This window comes from Pygoscelis adeliae, unplaced genomic scaffold (genome assembly GCF_000699105.1).
Source record: "Pygoscelis adeliae isolate BGI_AS28 unplaced genomic scaffold, ASM69910v1 Scaffold62, whole genome shotgun sequence".
NCBI lineage: Eukaryota > Metazoa > Chordata > Aves > Sphenisciformes > Spheniscidae > Pygoscelis > Pygoscelis adeliae.
Window position 1 is genome coordinate 6,538,758 of NW_008824401.1, and position 13,761 is coordinate 6,552,518.

Sequence of the window (13,761 nt, forward strand, 5' to 3'; positions counted from 1 at the left end):
ACTTACCGTCTGGACAGGGCAGACACCCAGCAAACAGTGGTTACAAAACAAGGACTTAGCTCTCAAACTTCAGGAGTCTGACCCCAAAACGTATATGTGATTTTTAAAAAACAACTCTATGTAACAGGGAATCATTTTCTACAGAGAATTCATAAACAATACGAAGTTGTCAAGCAGAATAATCCCTCAAAATGAAGCCACTTTAATTTTCTTCCTATCAGATTTATAATCACACCTATCACAAAAATGCAAATCTAAAGTCATCCTTAGGATGAATACCAGATTTCTAAGCGGATTAAAACCAACACACCCTAAGTATGACAAATGTACTTAATTCCCAGTTCAATAAAATACTGTAATATCAATTTATTAAAAAGTTATGTGAACTGTACATACGTAAACTGCAATATAGCTGAAAAATCTGAAATATATAATTTTAAAGGAAAATCATTTATTTCTGAAAATATTTAAAATATTGCATTTCTGGCAGCAAATTTAAAAGAAGTGCTCTGGAATGGGTGCAGTCTCTCTGTGCATTTGTCTAGCATTTGTCTTCAAGGTGTAAAACATATCTGCTTTCTGATTTCTCATAGCACAATCTTGTGAACACTTTCTTTCTGACTTGTAGAGACAGAATTCGATTTCCAAGAACAGCAGCAGAATTTTAACAGGAAATACTATCGTCCTTGTTGGTGCAGACAACACACTTTCCGAGAGTCCACGACACCTTGGAAATATGCTAGCCATTCTGCATATAAATGCATCAGATTGTGCTTACAAGTTACAGAATAAGTCTTTGATTGATAATTTTTCTGTTTATTTCCGCCAAGGCCACTGAAAATACGAAGGCCTTTTCATCTGAAAGGTTAGCATACATGTCAACTTCTTTTTCTTGTTTCTCTGTAGAAGAAAAAAAAGTCACTATTAGAAGCTTTCTCCATTATCCGAAGTTAATGCAAGTTACATAGTAGTTCATAAATTATGTGGAATGGAGTACTGGAATTGAAAAGAAGTTAGACAATCAACTCCTATGCAGGGAGGGATTGAGAGAGAGGAGGAAGGAATGGAGGCACACAAAGGTGCTAGAAGTGTCACAGAATTAGTCATCCAAAAGCATGACTGAATTTCTGTTCTTTAATGACAAAGAAAGAATGAGTCACTAACGTTATATTGATTCCTGACACAAAAGAGCATTCAAGTGTTCCTCCAGTTTTGGGGTCTTTTTTTGCTTTTTCATAAACACCTCCCATCCTAGAAAACAAAGATATTTCACCATATCCTCATTAAATATGACATTCGTCCCCCTATTTCACATCTAAGTAACAGAAACCCAAGAGTTTAATTACAGCGTCCAAAACCAAAGAGCAGATACATGGCAGAAGTCAGGTTCCCAATTTGTCACCATGAACATTTCTGGACTTTCTATACCACAGACTTTCAATCTTATCCCAGATAGAGAACAAAGCTAACACCTCAGTGAGCAAGGCAAAGCCTCTGAATTCCCTCTGCTGATGTTGGCTTCTTTGAAGGCGACAGATACACAACAGCAAGCCATCAAGAAGTTTCTATACTGCAGTGCTCAAGTACACTAAGTTACACTATACCCTATACCATATGACAAAACTAACAGAATAGTACTTTCATAAATACCACTTACTCCAGATCATGACTATTTATATCCCAGTTTAGCTAGCCACAGGTAGCTGACACAACTCAAGAAAAACAAAAACAAAAACCAAACCAAAACACAGCTTTGTCAGCAGAAGACCAAGCTTGTATACACAGAGAAGAGAGGAATAGATAGAGAGCTTTAAGGTTGGTGTCTAGCTGTGGAACTCCATCTCTAATCCAAGTTCCACAGTGGCCTGGACTAACTTACAATCACAACACAACGCTCACCTGACTGACCCCTCTGTCTCATTAACACACAGACACACACATGCACGCTCTTTTTGACCACAGCACACTCTGGCAGACTGCTCCACCAAGACACCTAAATCAGTAGTGGCCAGGTGAAAGACAAAGCAGCATTGGAAACTAATGGAAAGCACCCTATGGAAAAGAGATCCCAGCATCTCATATCTCTACCTACTGACATAGTTATTCCTTCAATGGGTCCACATTCATAACAACATTTTTAGATTTGGCTTCACACCTGATTGTTTGTGTTACAGGTACAGACACCATTCCAACAGACTACCCTCCCTGTGAAGCCAAGTGTTTGTGTTAAACAACTAAGTGGGAGAAACTGAAAAATCCTTTACCACTGTGTTCTGATTTAATACTGATAGAGACACACAGCAACAAAACCCTCTACTTAAAGATTTCTAGACAACTTAAATCACACATAAGCTCACCTTTCCCTGCAAGTAAAATTGCTTAGCGAGGAGCCTGGACACACAAAGATGCATCAGTTTTTAGTCTGAAAACAAGAAACTTGCCTTAACAAAGTAAAAGAAATCAAAGCATGCTTAATATTTGGAATGTAAGTGATTTCTGCTTGTTCCTTGGCTACACAAGACTATTCTCTAGTGCATTGAGTTTGAAATGAAAGCTGAGAAACTGAGTTTTGCTGCAAGTCCTACCCTGTAGTTTAAGACAAACCAGTTTCTATATGTACACTCAGTCTGGGTTGCTCCACTTCCTCCCTCCCACCATTTACAAATTAACAATGCTGGGAGTTGTTCTGAACACAGACACTACGCACACTGGTTATTCCACATTAACCTTTTCTATTTTCATATCTATCCCCCTCCCCTTTTTTCATACTTCCCGATCCAAACAAATCCAGCCACCACCTGAACCTGTCAGCACCCAGCAAAATTAAAAATACTTTTTTTCCCGCTCCTGGTTACTGTTAACAGATTGTAGACTTCTTAGCAAAAAAACCACTTTCTCAAGTTTCCTTTCCCCTCTCTCCTCTCAAAGTACTGGCTCGTTCTGAGAGACTTCAGCTTTAAAGAATTGAAATCTTGATATCAAACAGTATCAGGGATTAATACAGGTTTGCAAGCTTTATGCATTCTTAAGACAATTCCAGATCTCAACAGTAACTAGTGAAGGGCTTGCACCTGCCTGGCATTTTATCATATGCTACTCATAGGATACCATGGTTTCTACAGACACTATTAAAACTTTCCACTTCACAGTCTTATCTGAAAGTAGTTTTGACTCACTTCTCTAATATTAGCAAAAGACTGTCTCACAGAATTACAATACCATTTTTGTAAGACATTAAAAATATTAAGTCTTTTGATATACAACTAAAAGGCTATTTAGGTGAAAATATTCAGTTTCTCTGTAGCATGTCTCTCGCATCCCCAGACCTCCTGCAACCCACTAGACCCACAGCCCTTAAAATTGTGATCTATGTATAAATCAAATATGGACCCTCCCCCCTCACAAATTTTGTATGGATTCAAAATCCAAAGTTCTGAGATTCACTATGCAAGATAGTAAACTATTTCAAATGTGCACATTGAGCAAGCAAATGTATGAGTAATATAGTCAGAAATTACTGGAAAAGGAAAACTTGGGTCAAGAAATTTAACTCAGCTTAAGTTTTACCAGGATACTGAAATGTATATATCTTTATAAAGATTCACCCCTTGTTAAGTATCAAGTACGCTTTAATAAGACTCCAGGCCACTCTTATTGAGTCCCACTTGATGGTAACCTCTTTCAGGAGCAGAATAACCAATACCACTTCCTCCGGCATACGAGGGTGTTTTTGTTTGGTTTAATATAATCCAGGTTGTTACCTAGATAACAAGGCAGCCTGGGAACCTGTCTAGCTGTGTATCACAGTCCCACACAGTAAAATAAAAACCATACCACCACCACAACAAAAATCAGATTATTATGAAGTTTCTATTTTCAAAACATATTGTAACATTTCTGACAAAGAAATTAAGCGACAGTTTTGACAAGCCAAGCCTGCAGTGAGAAGTTCCTGTTTTCCACGGTCATCACGTGGCTCTGAAACATGTGATAGGAGTATTCTCTTGGTCCCAGCACTCTCCATATCCCCTCAATCTACATCAGCTTCCTCTTTCCTCCCCCTCCATTCCTTCTTACTATACCTGCGGGAAAAAACACTTATTTTAAAAAGACCTTTTGTTTCTCCTATTCTTCTTAACTGCCGTTGAGTCCTGCAGCTCTTTGCTCCGATGTGAACCAGTCACGAAGGATACAAAAGAACTAGTCAAAGGCACAGACATAACTGGGAAGAAGCACACTATGTATGAAAAGAGCACAACACAAGCAAGGAAGCAAAGCTAGAGATGTCACGGGTGGCTTTAGGAAGAAAATTTTCACAGCTGGGTGGTCTTCAAATGGACCGATTATCTGCTCTTGCTTGCTATTATAATTCAGGTGTTCTCTGTCCTCCTGTTTTTCAACTACAAATGTATTAGGCTTTGCAGAAGCCTAACAGGCACCAAATATTTAACAGCTTTGCAAGCAGTGGCCTCTCTTCAAGTCTTTCGGGGGAAAGAAGAATAGCCCAATCTCTAGCAGCAAGTAATGCGTACCCAAAATATCTTAGAAACATACAATAGGCAAGGAAATAATATACTTAAAGTCTAACACTAAGCTAATGTCTTGCACTCCAGAACTGACTTTCAACACTATGCAGACTGATAGAAGGACTAGCAATGAGTCACACAAAAATCACCTTAACTGGAGTAGACGAATTAAAGTTGCTGAATATGCTTTTACACAAACAGCACTATCAAGCAGCAGGTTTGGTAAAGGAAGAATATTTCTAAAATTCCTCACTAATTACACCACACGTAGTAGTTAGGCCAATTTTATAAGCCACTTGAAAATGGAGAAGTCAATGTTCACTTGTTTTATAGTAATTACTTAAAAAATGATGGGTTCTCTACTGAATTTATTTTTACAGCCGTGACAACCATATATATCAACTTTTTGTTTGTTTTTTTTAAATCTGCCCAATAATCACCACAGTGGTCTACACACATTACAGTCTGACATAACCAGAAATAGGTCAGAAGTAAGAAAATATCCTAAGCCCACTTATTCCTAACCAATAAGGTGTGCTGTACTGGTGAGGAGCAGAGATCCTCACCTCACAAATGGGTGTGAACCCAAGCTCTGTACCAGCTCTGCAAAAGAGGTCGAGGAAGAAATAGTAGCAGTAGTCACAGTACCAAGTAAAGGGGATGGTAAGACAGGACAAGAAGATGAAGGCAATCTTCTCAAGTGAGATTCAACTTTAAAAAAAACATAACACCAAACACCAAGAACACACCACACCACACACGCACTCTTATGCGAAGGTCTCACTACATCTGTGTTTCTAGTTTTCTACCTCAGAGCACTGGCATATTGTCACACTTTGGAGTATGCCACAAGAGGCAAAAAACATTCAGCCTAGTTTTAGATAGGAAAACATGTTCTCTAAATATCCCTCATGCTTTCAAATTCTTGCTTTTCGGACACTACAAAACATGCATTAAGAGAATGGATATTTTCTTTTGATTGCTTAGATTGCTTTCCTGTCCCCTGAAAAAGAGGAAAGAAGATTTACTTTTATAGGGTTACCCAACAAGCTTGCAGGAATTTTCAAACCAAAACTGTGCGTGAACTAGACTGGCACTAAAATGCCTAGAAATGATCCTATAGGTGCTAGACAAAGTCTAGCTTGGATCAATAACAAATAGGGAAGCTCTGTATTCTGTGAAGCTACATACATCAATAAGCCATATGCAACAGTGAAGAGATTAGATATTATAAGCATATTCTTATTACAGTAAAGCAATTGCCATCCAGAAAACATACAGAAATCAAATTCTATCTCCTCTTTCCACAGCCAAAGCACTAAAGCAACAACATTCCAATTTATACTTCATTTGTATATGAAAGAAACTTTAAGAATGGACAGATTTACATTAAAGCAGAGACAACAAAATTGGTTTTGACAAGTTAGAAGTTAAAGGAACTCACTTTGCAACATAGATTAACACCCATTTTTGTTAACAAACAAGGTGGCAGGGGAAAAAAAACAACTGCATTTCTGAGTTATGCCACAAGGTATGCTTGATGGTTTCAGCAGTTTTAAGAACAAGATCTTCTGAATATTTACATGAAGTCTTGTTCTTCCCCTCCTATCTGCCTTCCAGCCTTTTTAAGTCTATGCTAAGTTTTGGATTAATTATTCAGGCCTAAAAGTAGTATCTCCAAAACCATAGACAGAAAATGCAGTGTCAATAGGCTCTTAAAAAAACAGGAATCCAAAGTGACAGTCACATACTTGAAGGGCTCCAAAATTACTCTAGTGCATGTAACGGTCTCTTTATTGTATAAAGACTAAGAACAGCAGGTCACCAAGGAACCTTAATAAGCAAGGTAGCATTCTTTCCTCTAGAGTATTATTCTGTAGAAACATGGGACAAAAATTGAGGTCATAGTAGTGACCTAAGATGCCCTTTTTACTTTGGCCCTTCAAAAGGTTTCAAGGAACTTTTTAAGCAACCCAATCATCCTAATCACTCTCCAGTAACAGGCATCGTTATATTGTTTGTCCTTGTGATGTAGAGCAGCAGTACCGCAAAAAACAAAAACAAAAAAAAAAACACTACTAAGCACTACAGTCCCATGGCTTTCAACCTACATGTTGAAACTGCATCTGGTGGCTAAAAATACAGACTTAGTTCTTTGTAGTTAGTTCCAATCAGACACTGAAACGTAAACCCAGAGGTCTCTACAGATGTGAAACAGTCCCTTCCCCATATTAAGATATCGGGTATTGGCTGAACTAGTCTAGTTACTTAAATGGTTTGAGTTGTATAAACGTTTATTGATAAAAAATCTTCATACAAAAAGAAAACCCAATTAACATATTTTTCCAGTTCTCATACCTCTTTCTTCCTCGTGCTTTTTGGCTGAGGCACTCTTAGGTCTTCCTCTTCCTCGTCTGCTATGATCTGAATGGCTGTTAGACCTGGATCTTTTTCGGTTTTCTAAGTCTTTATTTACTGCAGAATTTATCTTCTCTCGCTTAACTCTCTCCGTCCGTCTCCTTTTGGCCTCACTCTTGTTTTCTGTGCAAATGAATAGAGATGGTATGATCCAGGGTTGTTTTCATCTTTGTTCTTAATTTACTCTTAGTGCTTACCCACCCAATCACCTTTTTTCTTTAAATCTCTTAGCAAAAGTGGTTAGATGTCTATACCTTTACAGAACAATTACATCAGCACGATATCCATGCAAAAATTAAGGTGTCAGATCCAGAATGACACTTCATTTCTTGATTACAGGATCAAGCCTTTAATTACTTCAAATGCATTTTGCAACATGAGACATTTGCTAGTATACAAAAAGTCCAGTTGTCCATAATAAGATGGAAAAAACCTGTACAGATCACAGCCATCAAGACAGCCCATTGCATGTTTCCACCAGCCAAAAAAAAGTTTATCATATAGGAAAACAGCAAAGTACTTCATCTTCTTTTGACACTAACGATGAAATCATTCCCGCTGCTCACACAAATCGAGATGCTGAGTCAACAATGCTGTCAGTAAATGCGACATTACATAGCATACATGTCCCACCAAATATAGCCTACGACAAGGCCTCATAATACTTAATACTGGTGTATTGTTTTCCTACAGACCAGAGTCACAAAAAAAGAGTATTTACATGAGTTTCAGCTGTAAGTTAAGTATAGATTAACAAGCTTGGGTACTGAAAATAGTACAGTCACCACAGCACACTGTTCAACACAGACTGGTGGCACATTTGCAAGGCTACAGCACCACTCTGCAGTATTGTTGAAAATACTGGCACAATGTTTTCTAAAAGAAGTTGCAGTTACCTTATGAGCACAATACAGACATACACGGTCTCCCACTGTATCTTCCTGGGGAACTGGTTTCCTTTTGCTGCAGTTGTCCCATTAATCTTGTATAGACACAGGGTACAAACTGGACAGCAGGGTAACTTGTCACTAATGTTAATACAAAAGCTGTATTTCACAGTATCACAAGAAGTTTGATGTAGCAACCTCTGGAGACCAACCTGTCCAACCCCCCTGCTCAAGCAAGGCCACCAAGAGCTGGTTGCCCAGGACCACGTCCAGATGGCTTTTGAGTATCTCTAAGGATGGGGACTGCACAACCTCTCTGGGCAACCTGTGCCAGTGCTCGGTCACCCTCACAGTAAAAATGTGTTTCCTGATGTTCAGAGGGAAACTCCTGTGTTTCAGTTTGTGCCCATTGCCTCCTGTCCTGTCACTGGGCATCACTGAAAAGAGCCTAGCTCCATCTTCTTTACACCCTTCCTTCAGGTGTTTATATACATTGATAAGATTCCCCTGAACCTTCTCTTCTCCAGGCTGCACAGTCCCAACTCTCTCAGACTTTCCTCAGAGAGATGCTCCAGTCCATCATCTTGGTGGCCCTTCATTGGACTCCCTCCAGTATGTCCGTGTCTCTCTTGTACTGGGGAGTGCAGAACTGAACACAGTACTCCAGGTGTGGCCTCACCAGCGCTGAGTAGAGGGGAAGGACCCCCTCAACCTGCTGGCAGTTCTTTGCCTAACGCAGCCCACAACACCGTTAGCTGCCTTTGCCGCAAGGGCACATTGCTGGCTCATGTTCAACCTGCTGTTCACTGGGATGCCAGTTTCTTGCCTGCAAAGCTGCTTTCCAGCGGGGTGGCCCCCAGCATATATTCATGCATGGGGTGGTTCTGCCCCTGGTGCATTTCCTATGTACAAAGCTGAATTATAGAAGAGCTTTGCTCTACCAGATTACGGCTTTCAGCTTCATTTGGTAACTACTTTATCAACTATCAAATAAAACAATCGGGGAGGGGGAAAGAAAATTGACCAACACTTCCAAACAGTACCACAGACATTGCTTAACCTCCTCCACCTTGAAAGTTCAGTTATCTATCATAATGTCATATAAGTCCTACAAGATGGTAAGCTCCAAGTATCCTTCAAAATACTGATACAAAATATCAAATACTTAGCTTCCATTTTGTATGCCTGGCAGGTAATTTTAAGAAGTAGACATTATAAATCAGATACTTTTTTTTTAGACATCTTCCCTGTGCTTGTTCTGACTAATCCCTACTAGGGCTGGAGGAAGTGATAAAAATGAACACAAGGAGAATGTTAATCATGCCAGAATGCATATTCAACTGACTTCTTACTGTGCCCATCAACAACAAAAGACACAAGTTAGACACAAAAAATACACCATTTTTTTAATTTAACCATGCAGAGAGACTCAAGACCCATCTGGTTTTAGATTAAACATATGACCAATGTTATACAAAGTGCCATTCAGGTGTTCATAAATAAGTATAACTCAGCATAACTTCTTCAAAAAAAAGAGGATTTTTACTTTCAGAAAACCCAGCTTCAATCAGCATGTACTCTGAAATATGACCCCTCTGGCACGTCTAGACATTTAGCTTCAAAATCGGATTAGCAGAAAGCTTTCCATAGGGAGTTATTTTGCAGAGCGACCAATATGCAAAGCTAGAATATACGCAGAATAAATGCCAACATCATAAGTACAAAGGAAGTAAGACTGAAAAAAACACCAGCTTTTTCCCCCCCTCAAAATTCAAGAAAAATTAACATATTAAAAGTCTACCATGCGCAAATTCAAAGGAAAGTGAACTGACAACAGCCAGTTTATAGAGAGAAGTAAAATACTCTATCCTTTGCCTCCAAGAAATAAAGGGAAAGAACTGTTGTCTCCTTCTTCCCATCTCTGTAAGTATTACCTGTGATGGGTGGTGATCTCTCAGCACGTTTAGCATGCAAGAGTTTTCGACTAATAAATATGTAGCCACAGGGACATGATTTACATGCAACAGGAACCTGGGAAAACAAAAGACAAATATTTCAGATCATTTCAAATTATGACAAAATTCCTGTCTGATGAAGAAAAAACCTAATAACTCGCATTTTGTCCTCAGAGATACCTCTTCAAATTCAGTCTGTACTGCAAACTATGGCCTGTGCTATTATACAATTGTATTTAAATGTAATAAAAACAGGTTCAGCTGTGAATCACCCACCAAGCCTTTTCTTTATGCAGTTGTTAGAAATCAAGCTTGAAGTATACAGCTGTTGTGACCGCTTTGTGCTACAAACCCTTTCCCCCAGACTATCAGGAAGAGGGTGGGGGAAAGCGGAGAGTACTAAAGCAAGGGTGAATTAGAATAGAAATATAATTTCTCCTCAGAGCTCTCAAATATCCCCAGTCAAATCAGTCAGACATTCCCAGTTTTGCTTCCTTCATTTACTTAAAAAAAAAAAAAGTATGAGTTAAAACTGTCAGTACATTCTGAATATATTCACTTTCAGAAGCATTTGAAAGGAGCTCCTTTGGAGAGCAGGAGCAGCTTTAAACAGGAGGCACAATAGAACCCAAAGCAAAACAGATGCATTTGTACCACACTCTACAACACTGTTGCAGACAAGGCCGGATGGTTACAGAAGGACCTAGTTAATTCAAAATGCAAATAACCTACCACAGCTAGGCAAAAGCTGACTGCAGGCTGAAGAGTTTGAGAGACTATAGTGCTTCTCCTGATCAGCTAAGCGGTCAGGAGCAGTACATTCCCCCAGCATAAGACAATTTAAAACAAGATGAGAGAATCTGAAAATGCCACACTTGCATGAAAAATGACAAAAATCTTACTCTGAGCACTTAAAAAAAGTGATGCTGATAAATTACAAACCTCGTTACCTTACTTAAAGTCGAGATCTTTTAAGTAGTAAGGAATAAACCTAATCAAAGCAATATGGTGCAAGACTGAAAACACAAATCAAAGCAAGTTTAAAGAGAGATCTGGAAGAGATTAACACACATTAAAGTCAAGTCATGTTGAAGCACGACAGTGGGGAAAAAAAGCAGGAGGTAATTTCTCAAGTGTAATTCTTTAAGACAGGTCTCTACAAGTTTGTCAACATCCACTGAAACAAACAGAAGTACGGAACCACGACTCCCTGCTCAATTTTACCAGGCGTGCAGAAGAATCAAGTTCCAACGTTCTATTGGCTAGGAAAAAAGCTGCCAAATTAGTACATGAATTTGTAACGGGAAACTTAACTGCTACTCAGAATAAACAAATTATTTTGCCTTCTGTAGCACATCTTGACTCCTGTACTTGACCCTATGAACAGCTTACAGATAGACTTTTCATATAGGTTTTAATTAACTAGAGACTTTAATTCCCTTTATGGAGATACTGACATAATAAAAACAATTCTAATTAAGGTTTATTGAACCTTAAAGCTCAGAATTCAGCAGACTTGCGTGCACGCTTATCTCCTTGTTCATAAGCCAGTATAAGAGTACTAAAAAACACTATGTAGCAGACAGTTTGCCTGTATTGTTAAGGTGATACAGGAGTTTCTTTTAAGCCCATTTTTTAACACCTGCATCTGTCCAATAATTAAGTTTCCAGGCTCAGCCTAAAAAAAAAGCCGGGAAAGCCACCCAAGGGGATTGGAGCAGACCCAATATTTTTCAATGAACTTAACTGTGTTTAACAGAACAATATTGTTCTCGTGTTACAGGTTCGGCATGTAGGGGTGTGTGTCATTTGCGGGTGGGACTAGGTGGGAAGGGGCTTATTCACTGAAAGATATGTTATCCTTTGAAGACCTACACTGATAACATCCTGTAACATAATTATTAAGGCAACATAGTCCTACAAACACTATTTTACTGTTTAACGTTTTCCTAACCAAAAAGAAATTGACTTTCTCATACAAGAAAGTTTACCTGAAGCTAAATTAAGAAGTGATAATTATTTCTTCTGATTGACTGCAAGTACTTCAGGCTCCCTAGTTTAATGGGGCTGTGCTTTGGTTGTGAAAGTATCATCAAAACCCTTCTTTTGTTTTAAAAAAGTCTAAATGGCAATTACATAGCATCTAAATTACAACAGAAGTTTAAAAGCCTTAAAAAGTGTTACTCAATATTGCACTCCAACATTTGCGGCTGTCTAAATATTTCCATGCATGCCACTTCCAGCAAAGAAATCCGAAACAAATGCAAAGCCCTTGTTTATGGAAGAATTTAAGAAACGCTAGTACAGGACACAACCACTTAAGAGTCACACAAGAGCTTCCCCACACTCTGCAAAAGGCTGACTTGTACTGTAGGTTTTAGTTTCTTGTCCCCTCTCAAACGTTTGGCACCGGAAAACAAGGTCCTATGAGCAATGCTTGTGCCGGGGCAGGACACATATGCACATTAATTCCATGTTAGCCACAGAAGAGTTGCTAACAGAAAATCTACATTGACACATGCGTATCACATGTTTTAGTTTTAAAGCGCAGAACAAAGTGAAAGTTTCAGCATCAGCTTAAAAAGCCTATAATGTTTGCTTACTTGCTCTTCCTATTGTTGGTGGTTTGACATTCACTACGTTTATTAAAAAAAAAAAACAAACACCCCCCCCCCAAAACCCAAACCCCACTACTCTCATACTCAACTTCGCACTCATTTTAATTTCTTCTTTCACCAACTGAGTAACCAGAACTTGGCATGCAATTTTTTCTCAGAAATAGTACTTCAGTAACATGCTTAACACGTGAGCATTTTCAGTGGTTCTACTGCTTAAAACATGAAAGGATGCCCCCCCCAGCTTAACATTCCAAGCTGTTCCAGGATGAGTAGAAACACTATAAAAACTATGCAAGTCATAAAGATTAAAAAAAAGTCATTCATTCTAAGTAAAGAAAAATGGCATGAGATTATTTTTTTAAGTATAGCTAAAATAGTGTATACCAGTCAAGTTTCAGGATCAAATAATAGAAACGTGTTTCCCATGACTACACACAAAAGCCTCTCCCCCTACCCTGAGCCCCACAGCAGGCTTCTGCAGTGCTGTGCTATTGTTCCAGCAGAGGAGCGCTGCTGGAACAAGCCGGCCTATTTTTAATAGTAACATCATTACCAGTAAAGAGCGTAAACCAAGACAAGCTCGTGATACAGTAACAGTTCAAGTCGGCTGTTGTTAGTGTTCAAGTGTAAGTCACTCCATTTTGTACACATAACAAAACTGCAGTGAGACATAAACAACAGTTCAGGTATACATTTGGACTGCATGATAGAAATTGCAGCAAAGGTCTCGACTCTGCTGTTTCTAAACTACTCCATGAGAAAATAACACAACTGAGCACTCTCCCGACTAGCCTTAGGCACATTAGTCATCCAAAGGACAAACTGCATTGTATAAGTTACGAAGTTCATTATATTTTTAATAAATTACGTAGTTACTAAACAATACTAGCGCATAAACAAACAATTCTGAACGTCACTTCAGCATAATATAACTATTACACTGTCCTGCAAGAGGAACACGACATTTAATCCACATTCCAAGCACAGACTGCAAAGGCAGCAATTATTTACTTCATATAAACACTGCTTCACAGCGGCACGGAGACAGCTCAATTTTTTCCCCCTCCTCCCTCAAAAGCAAACAGCTCGGTCGACGGCTTCTCGCCCTGCTATTGCACGCTTAAGATCTGCAGCGGTGGGTATCGAGAAGCAGCCACAACCGAAACAGAGAGGAGAGAAAACAGGAAGCAAGGCTGCCTGCGCTAACGCGGGGAGCCGCTCGGCAACCGGGGCACGGCACGCCGCCCGGCGCCCCGGGAGGTGGAAGGCGGCTGCGAGCGGCCTCTGAACTCCGCCCGGCTCGGCGAAAGGTCAGTGCGGGACAGCGCACGCCTACCCTGCCCTACGAGGACGAGCC

At 39.4% G+C, this 13,761-nt stretch overlaps 1 protein-coding gene across 1 annotated transcript in view; it reads right to left on the reverse strand.

Moving 5' to 3' along the window:
* Positions 1-351: 351 nt before the first annotated feature.
* The window catches only part of LOC103913752 (chromosome unknown open reading frame, human C16orf87), a 15,970-nt gene continuing 2,560 nt past the window's right edge, over positions 352-13,761 (reverse strand). The window contains exons 2-4 of the mRNA XM_009320295.1: positions 9,766-9,862; positions 6,885-7,067; positions 352-900 (exon numbers count right to left, since the gene is read on the reverse strand). Coding sequence (XP_009318570.1) covers positions 782-900; positions 6,885-7,067; positions 9,766-9,862 — 399 coding nt within the window. The 3' untranslated portion in view covers positions 352-781. The remainder of the gene's footprint in view (positions 901-6,884; positions 7,068-9,765; positions 9,863-13,761) is intronic.